This window comes from Oncorhynchus keta, chromosome 14 (assembly GCF_023373465.1).
Source record: "Oncorhynchus keta strain PuntledgeMale-10-30-2019 chromosome 14, Oket_V2, whole genome shotgun sequence".
In the NCBI taxonomy this organism is placed as follows: domain Eukaryota; kingdom Metazoa; phylum Chordata; class Actinopteri; order Salmoniformes; family Salmonidae; genus Oncorhynchus; species Oncorhynchus keta.
Window position 1 is genome coordinate 21,068,098 of NC_068434.1, and position 15,250 is coordinate 21,083,347.

The following is a 15,250-nucleotide window of genomic DNA, read 5'->3' on the forward strand; positions in this document are numbered from 1 at the left end:
AGTAACTTGTAACATTTTCTATAACTTTTCTTTCACTCAAAATGTAAAATAGGTTGTGTAGATAGATAGGGAAACAATACAATTTAGTCCCTTTTTTAGATTGAATTTTAAGGCAGCAGCATGTGAAGACATGCAAGGGGTGTGAGGAATTTCATTAGCGACTGTACATTGTTGTTCACTAGCTCTGTAGCGCAACTATTTATTTAGTATAATATGGAATACTGGAATTCTAACATCAATTGGTAATAAAACATGGACTGGATTTTTCACAACAGTTTCTGTATGAGAGAAAGATAATATAAACTTGAATATATTATTATCAGTCAAAAAACTATCAATACCCCCTCCATATTTACAAATCACACTGTACTTTCAGTTTCGTTATTAAATCAGCAATCGGAATATGAAGGTAAGACCACTGATGTAAATAATCATTAGGACATAAATCACCAGGACATTTTAAAAGTTTGATAAGTTTGGTTATTTATCCCAATAAAACCACCTCTTTCTAGGATGATCTTTAGATGGATGAGACGGAGATGGTGCCATAAAAGTTAAATTTGAGTTGGATCCCAGAGATCACAAATACAGGTTAGAAACTTTGAGCACACAAAGTCATTTGCGTTAGTATATTTCTGCCAGGGCCTTACGCTTAAGGTGCTCCTCCAGACATCTGATAGCAATGGGGTCCGTGTCAAACTTGTTGGCAAAGAGGTGGTGCTGCTGCAGCATCCACTGCAGGTCTCCGGCCCCATATACACACATTACTTTAACATAGATACCCCTTTATACCACAGCCACTTCACCAGCCTGGAAAGGGCGTGCATGTCCGTCATGTCTAACTTGGGGCGCATGGAGCCGGGCACGCCAGGAAGCCTCTGGATGGTGGCCCACAGGAACTCATCAGGACTCCAAGTCTCATTATCCCAACGAATAAGAGCCAACACATTGCTGTCCTCCAGCACAGCACGCACAAAGCCCCTATTCACCACGATGTATGCCCCACCTGACAAGACGGGTATACCAAAGGGCGGAGGAGCTTTGTTCTGCTCTGTTCTTTGAAGTTTGCCATCAACAACCTGATGCACTTTCTTCCAGCGCGACAGGCTGCGCACCATCTCCAGGTTGGTCTTGATGGGGAAGTCCTGGCCACAGAGGTTAATGAAATACTTCCAGTGTAAACTAGCCCTGTACAGATCACTTATACAGTTGATGTCAGCCTGGACACTGACTGGCTGGCCAAGAACACATTTTCAAAGCAGGATGTGATGGCTTTGATGGAAGCAAGGAAGGACGCTTTGGCCTTTATATCCACGTGGACGCAGTAAAAGTTTTGGGGTCGTAGATGGCTCTAAGCAGCCTCTCAAAGTTCTCAACCTTGTGGTGGACAACCAGCGAGAAGGCCAGGGGGAAGTATTCTTCCTCACAACTCAGTGAGTACTCCAGTAACTTGCAGCGATACGCCATACCACCTGGTTTGCGCTTAGTTGGACAATAATTTGTTTTTCAACAGGACAATGACCGAACACACCTCAAGGCTGTGTACGGGCTATTTGACCACGAAGGAGAGTGTTGGAGTGCTGCATTAGATTACCTGTCCTCCACAATCATCCGACCAAACCAATTGAAATGGTTTGGGATGAGTTGGACGGCAGAGTGAAGGAAAAGCAGCCAACAAGTGCTCAGCATATGTGAGAACTCCTTCAAGACTGTTGGAAAAACATTCCAGGTAAAGCTGGTTGAGAGAATGCCAGGGAATGTGCAAAGCTGTCATCAAGGCAAAGGGTGACTACTTTGAAGAATCTAAAATATATGTTGATTTGTTTAACACTTTTTTTGTTACAACATGATTCCATATGTGTTATTTCATAGTTTTGATGTCTTGACTATTATTATACAGTGTAGAAAATAGTCAAATAAAGAAAAACCTTTGAATGAATAGGTGTGTCCAAACTTTTGACTGGTTCTGTATGTTTAACATCACAACATAGATGAAAGATATATGGCGTGTAGAAATCCATATAGGGTGACCAACAGAGATAGGTGGGGGTGGGCTGAGGTTTGGGATGTGGAACTCGAAACAAGTGGGAGTGGAGTTGCTGGGTGGGGCATAGAATGACAGCCAAGGCTAAAAGTAAAAAATAAAGTCAAAATAAACTAAACAAAAAAGTATGTTTAAATGACACTGTTACATCCCATGCCTGTTTGCCTGAGGCTGCACAGGTGCTTGTACGTGTGTACATGTAACAGTGTTGCTTCTGTCCCTCTCCTCACCCCAATCTGGGCTCGAACCCTCTGAACACAACAACTGCATCCCACAAAGTAAGGCTCCACAAAAGCCGTGGCACTCGCAGAGCAAGGGAAACAACTACTTCAAGGTCTCAGAGCAAATGACGTCACTAATTGAAACGCTATTAGCGCTCACCCCATTAACTCGCAAACCATTTCGCACCGGTTACATACACATGCATATACACACCCTCGCATTCAAAAGCACACGTGCACACACACAGACACACACGTCTCCCCCAGTTTTATCATTGGAACATGATATAAAAACGATACCCGGGGGGCTTTAGGACCATGTGGATGCCTCCGAGAGGTTGGGTAGGCTGGAGTTTTTAACCGACACCCCCCTTCTAAAACAAACATTTCGCCCCTAATCTAAAGTACAGTTGGCCTTGCTGGCTGTTTTGATATTTGTTGTCCTGTGAGGGGATCTTGCGAGGGTTGGTGGCCTGGCTGTTGGGAGCGTGGGCCAGTGTCCGATAGTTCGGCTCCCTGTTTCGACTTGTTGGGAGATCTGTCGACGTGCCCTTGGGCAGGACGTTGACCCTGGATGCTTCTGTGGGTCACTCTTGGAGGGAGTCTGTTAGATGACTGAATGTAATGTAAATATTGAGCGGCTTCACTGAAGGTTGATTGTATGTTTTAATTCATTAACAACCTCAAAAGAACAGACGACGACTCTTCTGTTTCACCACTCACGCAACCCTGTCTGCGTCACACCAAACGAAGAGCATCACGAACTAATGCAGTAATGCATTAGTGAAAACCTTGCTTCTACATTGCTTGCTGTTTGTGGTTTTAGGCTGGGTTTCTGTATAGCACTTTGTGACATAGGCTGATGTAAAAAGGGCTTTATAACTCAATTTGATTGATTCTCAGGGCAGACCTGGTTGTAGCTAGATACTGTATGTTTGAGTCACGTCGAGGACAATTATCTTAACCTGCCACGTTAATTCTCCTCACCTGCTACTAAAAATAAAATTTCCTGGTAAAAAAAAACGCCGACCTGCTCTGAGAACAGTCTTGGTTTCCTTCCCTGTCCAAACTCCAGTCCAGTTGGTGGCGGTGATGCACCTTAAAGTTGGTTGCCAACCGCCATATAAAATCCCCAGAAGAAGAATCGACCACAATCACAACTTCAAGTAGGCTAGCTAGGTACTTGGCCAAAGCGGAAACGGGGGTAAAGATAAGTATATCAAGCTAACTTAGCATAGATAAGAGAACTGTTCTGTCATTTTCGGCGTTCAGCATTAAAGGGCGAACTGTGGTCCTTGCGCTGAGTAGGAATCATCTATGTTGCTAGTTATCAGTGGTTAGCTCGCTAGCTGTCTTTCGAGGTCATTCTCGGCAGTGTGTATTGTTAGATAACGGTATAGAAATATTTTTTTAGAGACACTTTATAGGCTTGACTAGGTAGCTCGCCAACTAGTTATACAGCCCGCTAACCTTTTAGCTAGCTAACTAACGTTAACTGAAAGCCGTCCCCAGCTGGAAAGAAGGAGACATGAAGAGTCTTCCGTATTTCTCCCGAGGGGAAGTCGTTCGAGGATTCGGACGAGGAAGCAAAGAACTAGGGATTCCCACAGGTAACGACGTAGCGAACGTCCACATTAAAAAATGATAATGTTTGTCTTAACGGTATGCTTCGATGGCATGTCGTTAGTTAACTAAATGTTTGGTTTATGATTGTGTGTTAACGTTACGCTTCACCGGCATAACGTTAACACTTTTGATAGCTAACTGCTTACCTGCTGCTGCTAGCAACATACGCGTTAGCCAACATTGGTTTACGATGTATCACGTGCTAGTTAACGTTAGTACTTTTAGCTAGGAATCTAGCTAATTTAGTATTTTAGCTTCCTTTTGATTTGACTGAAGTAGGATTCCCAACAGTAGTTAACGTTTGCTAGACAGCCGGGCTAACGTTAGCTGGCTGCAATGTCTGTGTCGCAAGCTACCGGTTACATAACTAGCTAGCTAACGTTAGTTAGCCTGCCATTTTTACCACACCGCTCGCAAAGCGATAAATGTCCTTATGTTATTCAATCATTGTAACCACACTGCTCTTGTGCGTGGCCAGTCGCTAAAATAGAAACAAAAGTTATGTGAAGCTTAAACGCGGGGCAAGTTGAAACCGAAGTCCATGCTCGAGTTACCCTACCTAGCTAAGTTATAACGTTGTTTTACTAGCTAGTGGTGGACTTGCCCGAAAGATATTTGACATGTTATATGTACAACGCACATTTGCTCGTTACGTTATTTACTGTAGCCACAAACGGTAACTACTGAAGCTGTGTTGATTGACCCATAGTTACAACAAAGATTTGTAGCACATATTTGGATATTTAAGTTACATGCTGACTAGATCGCGCACAAATTGATTTTGTTCACCCACACCAGACGCGACCATGAAACGAATGTGGAAATATCAAAACAAACTCTGAACCAATTATATTAATTTGGGGACAGGTCAAAAAGCATTAAACATTTATGGCAATTTAGCTAGCTAGCTTGCTGTTGCTAGCTAATTGGTCCTGGGATATAAACATTGGGTTGTTATTTTACCTGAAATGCACACGGTTCTCTACTCTGACAATTAATCCACAGATAAAATGGTAAACCAAATTTGTCTCGTCATCTCCTTCCTTCAGGCCTCTTTTCTTCTTTGGACTTTTATATGGAGGTTGGCAACCAACTTCATAACATTACTACAACCGACTGGAGTGTGGACCTCAGTTCATCTTTCAATCATCCACGTGGGTATATGCTCCTAAAAACCAATGAGGAGATTTGAGAGGCAGGTCTTGCAGCGCGTTGAGCTTCACAAGTAGAACACAGACGCTCGTGAGCAGTGTGGGTGCAATGATTGAATAACACGTACGTGTACATTTATTTTGCCACGTGAGCCGTGTGGACCACATGTTATGGAACGCCAACTGTGTGAAGTGCGTGTGTGCTATAACTCAATTCGCCTTTGCACTCCTAAACAATGCCTTTTTTTTGGACTTTAGCAAAGGGTGAAGTCAACAAACCTTATTCCACTCTGTTATACCACAGATGGAACAATGAGAGATATTTCACCGGATGTATAAATGTGAAGCATTCAGTTGGCTTTTCCACTCGGTACCAAATATGGTAGTTAGCAGAAGCCTAGTGGCCAGCAGTGGGAGAAGATGGAACAAGATAATTTACTCAAAGATGAAACATCTCATTACAGTTTTCTGTTCCCAAAACTACAATCTGTTACAGACAGAGTGAACTAAGTTGACAGGAGCGTTAAAAACAAAAGAGAGAATATTAATTGACAAATAAATAAACAAAAACTTGTTTCTCACAAGTGTAGCATAGATTGAGTTCTGCAAATCACATGTCCACTCCGACAATGAGGACAGTAAATTACCGTAATAATGCATTAACATGAATTACCATAACCAAACAGTACAGATGAGAAATAATGGGAATTAATGCTAAATGTAGGCTACCACTGGTGATGTATGTAATGGGGAATTGATAGACACAGCTAACAATGCACACAATGAAATACCAACGAAATGGCGGGAGACAGCGCATTCTAGTCATAGTCATGCCTTGTGTATCTGAGTCACAATCCCCATATTCTTGGACCGTGGTATTTCCCGGCCTCCTCAATAGATTAGTCCAATGAGACGGGCACAAATCAGACTGGTGTCTCGTGTGCCATGAAAATAATAATCTACTTGTAACTGTGCAACCTAAAAAAAAAAACTTTTCAATATAGACCCCTTTTGGCATACAGTATTTCATGTAAGGCACCCAGACCTTATGAAAGTTGCACAGTATACCCTTAATAAATCAAATCTAGTGATGCATAATTTGACATTTCTGCCATCCATTGTAGCATTTGTGGGAGGATAACCAACCTTGCAATTAATGGCAATGCATTTTTTAGCAGCTATCTTCTGATAAGTCTCCATTATCAACATTCCCAAGCAAACAAAAACAAGGGAGAATCTAGACATGCAGAGATAAATAACATACTCTTTGCCAGAATTCAGCCAGCCTTCACAAGATAACATGCAAATATATGTCCCCTATGTTTACCACCTCTGGCAGAGGAATTATATTTCTGAGTGCATGATATTCAGTTTCACTGGCATATAGTACTGTGTGTTCTATGGATGGTCTTAAACTGCAGTAATTTACAGTTGAAGTTGGAAGTTTACATACACTTTAGCCAAATACATTTAAACTCAGTTTTTCACAATTCCTGACATTTAATCCTAGTCCTTTGCTGTTGTTCTGAGATTGGCACTTTTCGCACCAAAGTACGTTCATCTCTAGGAGACAGAACGTGTGTCCTTCCTGAGCGGTATGACGGCTGTGTGGTCTCATGGTGTTTATACTTGCGTACTATTGTTTGTACAGATAAACGTGGCACCTTCAGGTGTTTGGTTCATCCTTGGGAGCAATTTCCAAACTTGTGGAGGGCTACAATTTTCTTTTCTGATGTCTTGGCTTATTTGTTTTGATTTTCCCATGTCAAGCAAAGAAGCACTAAGTTTGAAGGTAAACCTTCACATGAGAACATATGAAAGCTGGTGGTTCCTTTTAACATGAGACTTCAATATTCCAAGGTAAGAGGTTTTAGGTTGTAGTTAATATAGTATTTATAGGACTATTTCTCTCTATACCATGTGTATTTCATATACCTTTGACTATTGGATGTTCTTATAGGCACTTTAGTATTGCCAGTGTAACAGTATAGCTTCCGTCCCTCTCCTAGCCCCTACCTGGGCTCGAACCAGGAACTCCACGACAACAGCCACCCTCAAAGCAGCGTTACCCATGCAGAACAAAAGGAACAACTACTCCAAGTCTCAGAGCCAGTGACATTTGAAACGCTATTAGCTCGCACCCCGCTAACTAGCTAGCCATTTCACATTGCTTACACCAGCCATTAGGCTGATAGGCTTGAAGTCATAAACAGCGCTGTGCTTGCGAAGAGCTACTTGCAAAACGCACAAAAGTGCTGTTTGAATGAATGCTTACGAGCCTGCTGCTGCCTGCCATCGCTCAGACTGCTCTATCAAATCATAGACGTAATTATAATAAAACACAGAAATACGAGCCTTTGGTCATTAATATGGTCGAATCCGGAAACTATAATTTCGACAACGAAACATTTTATTTCAGTGAAATGCGGAACCGTTCTGTATTTTATCCAACGGGTGGCATCCCAAAGTCTAAATATTCTTGTTACATTGTACAACCTTCAATGTTATGTCATAATTATGTAAAATTCTGGCAAATTAGGTCGCAATGAGCCAGGCTGCCCAAACTGTTGCATATACCCTGATTCTGCGTGCAATGAACGCAAGAGAAGTGACACAATTTCACCTGGTTAATATTGCTTGCTAACCTGGATTTCCTTTAGCTAAATATGCAGGTTTAAAAATATATACTTCTGTGTATTGATTTTAAGAAAGGCATTGGTGGTTAGGTACAGTCGTGCAACAATTGTGCTTTTTTTTCTTTTCCGCTTTTGTTAAATCACCCCCTAGCGTTACATCGATTATATGCAACGCAGGACACGCTAGATAACTACACATGGTTTAGGATATTACTAGTTTAACTAGTGATTATGATTGATTGTTTTTTATTAGATAAGTTTAATGCTAGCTAGCAACTTACCTTGGCTTCTACTGCATTTGCGTAACAGGCAGGCTCCTTGTGGAGTGCAATGAGAGGCAGGTGGTTAGAGCGTTGATCTAGTTAACCGTAAGGTTGCAAGATTGAATCCCAGAGCTGACAAGGAGAAAATCTGTCGTTCTGCCCCTGAACAAGGCAGTTAACCCACCGTTCCTAGGCTGTCATTGACAATAAGAATGTGTTCTTAACTGACTTGCGTAGTTAAATAAAGGTGTAAAAAAAAAGGCAAAATCAGTGTCCGAAAATACCGATTTCCGATTGTTATGAAAACTTGAAGTCGGCCCTAATTAATCGGCCATTCCGATTCATCGGTCGACTTCTAGATGGTAGGCTAACCCGTTTCTCTTGTATGTGACCGTAGCCAGTAAAGCTGTTAGGTTTTGGCTTAACACGTTGCTTCGTTTTCAATGTCATTCATGGAAGCCTAAAGGGATTCTGCTTCCAACATGAAATATGATAAAAGCGTCCTTACAAGGTCAGGCAGAAATGCATTTGATGGAATGTGATTACTTGGTCAATAAGAATACTGTCAAGTTAAGACTATTGCTGGTGAAGTCAACCTTACCCTTTTCAGACAAACATGGAAATACCTTTGTTGTCCTTTTTATTGAGTGGGTTAGTGATCAAATGGACACTCACTGCAGACACATCGGATTGATTGACTTAAATGTCCTTTTAATGTCTCTTCTGATCAGCCAACTTCCCAGACTCTGTGGTGGAGCACCTCCCTGGCGACATCAGCACAGGGATCTACTATGGCTGGGCATGTGTGGGCAGCGGAGACATCCACAAGATGGTGATGAGCATCGGCTGGAACCCCTACTACAAAAACACCAAGAAATCCATGGCAAGTGCAGCTTTCCCACCCATATAGTATATATACAATTATTTAAGCCTATATACACTGGGTATACAAAACATTAGGAACACCTTCCTAATATTGAGTTTCACCCCCTTTTGCCCTCAGAACAGCCTCAATTAGTTTTGGCATGGACTCTACAAGGTGTTGGGTGCTATTCAGATTGTCATGCTACCTTATACCATACTACCTTATACGGTATTATCCGGTATGATGTCATACTACCTTATCTGGTATTATCCTGGTATATGTTATACCCATCTCAACACACATTGCCATAGGGTCATCACTAGTTAACACAGCCACAAAGTCCAAATTGGCTAGCTTTTTAGACCTAATTTAAGGTTAGGGTTTAGACATAGGGTTAACAGTGTGGTGTTGGTTAGGTTTAAAATACATTTTCAATAGATATTGTAGAAATGAGCAGGGTTTAGCCATAATTATGACGGTGGTTTTGTTAACTAGTGATGACCCTGTCATAGACATTTTAGTAGTGCCGTGACTATGGCTTGTCAAAAACCTTTGTCAATACATAGGTTTGTGGACATTGGCATAAGATGACACTCACTGCGTTGGGGAATAAAAAGTAGCTTTATCTTTCAACCAGTGCACACATTGATTGCAGTTATTTGTTTAAAAAGTGCAAACGTTGTCATTTATTATCATACCGCCGATATTTCAAAATGATTGTATACCTGCCCAACCCTAGTGTAAACATTCTTATTTGACTTGTATTGTTAGTGTGTTTTGTGGTGGATATGAAGACTGATTTCTGAAGAGAATCAGACTTGGTGGTAGTGTTGACTGCTTTGTTTTCCTTAGTATGTATGTTTATTGGGACTTGTAGTGGTCGCGTGCTGATGGTTATTGATTCAGATGTCTATTGCAGGAGACTCATGTGATACACACATTTAAGGAAGATTTCTATGGACAGATCCTCAGTGTAGTCATGGTGGGCTACATCCGTCCAGAGAGGAGCTATGACTCGCTTGGTAAGAGTGAGTACTGGTGTACGTGTGTGAGATACAGTACCAGTCAAAAGTTTGGACACACCACCTCATTCAAGGGTTTTTCTTTATTTTTACTGTTTTCTACATTGTAGAATAATAGTGGAGACATCAAAACTATGAATTAACACATTAAATCATGTAGTAACCAAGTGTTACTTGAGATTCTTCAAAGTAGCCACCCTTTGCCTTGATGACAGCTTTGCAGACTCTTGACATTCTCAACGAGCTTCGTGAGGTAGTCACCTGGAATGCTTTTCCAGTAGTCTTGAAGGAGTTCCCACATATACTGAGCACTTGTTGGCTCTATTTCCTTCACTCTGCGGTCAAACTCATCCCAATCCATCTCAATTGGGTTGAGGTCGGGTGATTGTGGAGGCCAGGTCATCTGATGCAGCACTCATTCACTCTTCTTAGTCAAATAGCGTTTACACAGCCTGGAGGTGTGTTGGGTTATTGTCCTGTTGAAAAACAAATGATAGTCCCACTAAGCGTAAACCAGATGAGATGGCATATCTCTGCAAAATGCGGTGGTAGCCATGCTGGTTAAGTGTGCCTTGAATTCTACATAAATCACTGACGGTGTCACCAGCAAAGCACCCCCACACCATCACACCTCCATGTTTCACGGTGGGAACCACACATGCGGAGATCATCCATTCACCTACTCTGTGAACCAAAAATCAAAAATTGTCTCATCAAATACTCATGTTTCTTGACCCTAGCAAGTCTTCTTATTGGTGTCCTTTAGTAGTGGTTTCTTTGTAGCAATTCGAACAATGAAGGCCTGATTCACGCAGTCTCCTCTGAACAGTTGATGTTGAGATGTGTCTGTTACTTGAACTCTGAAGCATTTATTTGGGCAGCAATTTGAGGTTGGTACCTCTGCCGCAGAGGATATGTTCATTAGAGTTAACTCTTCACTCCCTGTGGCGGTCCTCATGAGAGCCACTCATCATAGTGCTTTTATTTTTATTTAAACTTTATTTAACTAGGCAAGTCAGTGCTTGATGGTTTTTGCAACTGCACTTGAAGAAACTTTCTAAGTTCTTGAAATATTCCATATTGACTGACCTTTGTCTTAAAGTAATGATGGACTGTCGTTTCTCTTTGCTTATTTGAGCAGTTCTTGCCATAATATGGACATGGTCTTTTACCAAATAGGGCTTCGGTATACCAACCCTACCACAACTGCTTGGCTCAAACACATTAAGAAGGAATGCAATTCCACAAATGAACTTTTACAAGGCACACCTGTTTAATTGAAATGCGTTTTAGGTGACTACCTCATGAAGCTGGTTGAGAGAATGTCAAGAGTGTGCAAAGCTGTCGTCAAGGCAAAGGGTGGCTACTTTGAAGAATCTCAAACAAATCCAAATATATTTAACACTTTTTTTAGTTACTACATGATTCCATATGTGTTATTTCATAGTTTTTATGTCTTCACTATTATTCTACAATGTAGAAAATAGTCAAAATAAAGAAATTCTTGAATGAGTAGGTTTCCAAACTTTTGACTGGTATTGTATATATCTATATCACACACACATTCTGACACACACACACACACACTTTCCCCCATCCGTGTACACACTGCAATCCTCAGAGACCTAAGGCAACACATTCTCACCTGTCTCTGTTTTTTTCAGATGCCCTCATAGCAGCAATCAACCATGACATTGAGGAGGCCAAGAGAAACCTGGAGCTCCCAGAACACCTCAAACTCAAAGAGGACAACTTCTTTAGAGCCACCACCAGCACGTCCATGACAACGTCCAACAAGATCATGAATGGCCACTGACTTCTGAACAACTAATGGGCTCTCTTGTCTTTGCTCTGCTCTGTCTTTCTCTCTGTAATCACTACCACACCAATGGCCAATATGCTACTTATTCAGTCCTCTGTAGAGATTTTGTTTTGAGGATCAAATCTTTGTATCTGATCTGAAGCTACATTTAGACCATGGTCTTGTTCATTAGGGCACAATACCAAAAACCATTACAAACTTTTTCCAATGGAGAACAAGTTTCTTTGTCGGACAAGTTTGATGCCTAATGAACACGACCCAGTTAATGCAAGATAATGTGCAAGTGAATGTGATCTTTGTGTTTTGAGGGGGAACAAATTGTCTCTCGTCACAAGCCCTGTACCATCAAACCACTGCTAATAGAAATGAATGGTCATTTTGTATTGGTTTAGAATTGGAGTTTAGTCTCAGCTTTGCCGTCAAAGTTTATTCATCCTTTTCATATTCAGATGTATTAAAAATGTCTGCCTTGAAGCAGAGAGGTCCTCAACGTATATTGCATGTAATCTAGGCTAAATAATTGCATTATACACTTTGCTGAATTCAAGTGCTTTATTTTATTTGATGTACAGTAGGGCTAGTATTTATAATATATTACTGTTTTCGTAGACCAAATCTGTGAATGAGAGTATCTATTCTCTATTCTGTCCCTACCCCCTCAGATTTTGAGCTACATGGTTGGAGAAAATGCCAATGTAGCTCCAGCTTTCCGATGTCCTTCATTTGTATAGTTCCTCATTGGTCAAATCCAGCATTTTACCTCCCCACAAATGAGGGAAATATTATTTAAGTTTTGTGAGGGAGAAAATAACCAAATGGCCCCACTTAAGTGTCTGAAAGTTTCAACAATGTAGTTTTTACTGACTTAACCATGTTTGGACCCTAATTCCACTGAGATGAGCAATGATATGGTACAAGAGGAGTAAGTCCAGGCCTCATTCTCTACAGATGCATGTTTTTTTTTCTTTGTCATTTTCTCAGAGGACAGAGGAGTGTTGAGAGCTTTATAGCTGCTGTAAATAGCCTCGTTGTTAAAAATAATTTGAGTTAATGTGATTTGAGATGTACTGTATTTAAGAGTCTAATATTGGCAGAGGAAAAAACATGGCTATTCATAATATATTACTGTTTTCGTAGACCGACTCTGGAAATAAGAGACTATATTCCTCTCAAAGATATCCTGGCCTTTTTATTGCAGCTGACCTTAAATTCCCCTTCATGCAGAAAATGTACTGTATGTAGTAAGCAGTTGATAGATGCATATGTAAATCGATACAATGTCATATTGAACGCTATGCAAATGGCTGAGATAAGCATCTCGCCTAGCACCTAAAAGTCCTTAGGGAAGGTTTCTGGTTAGAATAGTGACTCGGAGCACCAGTTGTAGAAGAGGGGACTAATTACTGTGTTCCCCGGACCTATACGCCTGACTGGTTGGCAGTACTGTGCCTTAGTACCACATTCGCACACATATCGTCACAGCCCAACATATACAACATATAGATTGTCTGACTAATCTGACTTTCCCTATCATCAGTTTGTTGTGGACAAGCACCAGGGAAGAGGATTAGTGAAACATGGCTTCTACTACATGTATTATCTTAGCATCCCACCATGTAAAGATATTATAAGCAGTTATTCCATTAAACCAGTATACTTTTATCTTGTAACGCTAGCTATCACCATACTACTGTAGTAAAACATACAGTAAGCAAACACAACTCAAGAAGGGACATTTTGTTTGTGTCTGTTTTTCCCAGCTCCAGTTTTCAGCCTGTAATGGCATTACTCTGAAGGCCAAGGTCTGGTTAATGAGGTCAGTGTACTCTGTGGTAATTGTATAAACAATACAAACCTCCCCAGACCATGAAGCAGCTCGTTTTGTAGCTGTGTTTTGATCGTTGTGCCCTTTATATACGTACTGTCAGAGATGTTCTATAAATCAGTGTAGCTAGAAACTCTCATTGAACTATCCAAAAACATGGCTCATATTTCTGATCAAGTAGCCTATGCATTAGTGTTGGATTAGGTAACTACTCCTCGATGGCATCTGGTAGTAATAGTGTTGTAGGGTTGCTCTCCAGTTTGGCACCGAACCACCACTCTCAGCCAACATATGATCTCATCACTAAACAAGGAAAACATTTAGCTCAGTTGAGACTGCTTAGTAGAATCAGACAATGTCATGAACCAGTGTCACCTGATTCTTCTCCACTTTTGTTCTTCCATTTGCATTCTGCTTTTGTTTGTTCCTTTATAAAGTGTGTGATGGGCAGAATGTTAATTGTTCCCAAAATGTGTTTTAACTGGATAGGCCTCCTTGTAAATCATTCAAATTCTTTCCAAGTAACTCTTGGATTTTCCAGACCTCCAGTACAAACTATTCTTTGTTATTTCAACTGTGAAGGCATACAGATTTGACAGTTCTTTTCTATGTAACAAAATCAGACCATGCAATGCTGTAATTGTTGACGAAGTAACATGTCCTGAGTTATAGTTTTGAATTAAAAAAATATGAGAAAGCGAAACTGTGTATATTTGTCATCACAGTTAACCATGGGTCTGTGTTCAGGGACCCATTGTGTGTGTTGGGCTCATTTTCAGAACCTTGCTGTATGATCCTGCTTGAAGTTGTATGGCTCTATTCAATCTATAAATCTGAAGCGATGCGGCTGGAATAGAGCCCTTTTTCTTATTAAACGTACAAAGATGCATGTCTCGTCTCACCCTCTCATTGTTCACATTCAATCAGCTTTCAGTGCTATTGTATATTTTATGGTGGGGTAGGACATTTCTGCTTCATTGGAAATTGGGTTGTTGCAAGTAGTTTCTTTCCAGGAATTACACTACATACAATGTTATTGAATATGGTTCCCTCAAATGCATAAAATATCACAACACAAGTAAATGTCTGGTTACATATGTGGCCTCAGAGGGCCATGAGACAACACACTGTATGTTTGGGATAGCCTACTCTGTCAATAACAAGGGACAAGAAGTATCAAAGCTGTGTCTGTTATTATCCATCAAATCCTTGTTTTCTTAGTCCTCGTCTCCTCAATTCCTCTGAAAGCGCTTTGGAGGAGGTCTCAGGGAGAGGCTGGATTTTCTCATCCAATGCACTTTGGCCCGATTCCAACCCGAGTTAAGTGTGCATAAATGGAATGTTAATCCCTTTTATGCACTTTTCTCTCTGTGTATTCTGACCTTGAACTTCAGCATGAGAAAATCATGCTATTCACCTGCTTATTGTTGTGGGTGGAGATTGAATACATTTTTTCGATAGAAATAACAGCATTCTCCATGCACTGTAATTTACAAATTGATAGGTGCTATTGATAAGAGCTAGATAAATGAGTAATCCGTCTGGATAAAGGAATTGTAAATATAAATGACACGTGTTTAAGATATATTTTACCTTATAATCGCTGGAAACGTGAATCCAGTCATGACAACCAATTTAGCATATCAACTTTCCCATATTTCACACGTTAAAGTATATATGCTGTGCCATTATGCAGAATAACAATTGTACTGCCTTTTAACTTGCAGGCGTGGGCACTCTCAAATGTCTTAATTATAGGTAACCCCAACTTTCTC

The 15,250-nt window shown here is 40.7% G+C and overlaps 1 protein-coding gene and 1 pseudogene across 3 annotated transcripts; one reads left to right on the forward strand and one right to left on the reverse strand.

Moving 5' to 3' along the window:
• Positions 1-500: 500 nt before the first annotated feature.
• LOC118394035 (beta-1,3-galactosyl-O-glycosyl-glycoprotein beta-1,6-N-acetylglucosaminyltransferase-like) lies at positions 501-1,553 on the reverse strand (annotated as a pseudogene).
• Positions 1,554-2,684: 1,131 nt separating this feature from the next.
• rfk (riboflavin kinase) lies at positions 2,685-14,364 on the forward strand. Of its 3 annotated transcripts, none has more exons than XM_035785025.2 (4): positions 2,685-3,875; positions 8,673-8,824; positions 9,726-9,834; positions 11,493-14,364. In XM_035785025.2, the coding sequence occupies exons 1-4, from the start codon at positions 3,794-3,796 to the stop codon at positions 11,642-11,644; spliced, it is 495 nt and encodes a 164-aa protein (XP_035640918.1). In that variant the 5' UTR covers positions 2,685-3,793; the 3' UTR covers positions 11,645-14,364. The 3 variants fall into 3 exon arrangements, with proteins under 3 accessions (XP_035640918.1, XP_035640919.1, XP_052317240.1); XM_035785026.2 differs by having other exon boundaries at positions 2,701-3,875; positions 9,726-9,828; XM_052461280.1 differs by lacking the exon at positions 2,685-3,875 and adding an exon at positions 3,901-5,045.
• The last annotated feature ends 886 nt before the right edge of the window (positions 14,365-15,250 follow it).

What these genes read in the sequence shown, in the direction of transcription:
- rfk (XM_035785025.2), top strand. Translation starts at nt 3,794, where the DNA reads ATGAAGAGTCTTCCGTATTTCTCCCGAGGGGAAGTCGTTCGAGGATTC. An exon ending in AGAACTAGGGATTCCCACAG is followed by an intron (nt 3,876 to 8,672) that starts GTAACGACGTAG and finishes TCTTCTGATCAG; the next exon opens with CCAACTTCCCAGACTCTGTG. An exon ending in CTATGACTCGCTTGGTAAGA is followed by an intron (nt 9,835 to 11,492) that starts GTGAGTACTGGT and finishes TGTTTTTTTCAG; the next exon opens with ATGCCCTCATAGCAGCAATC.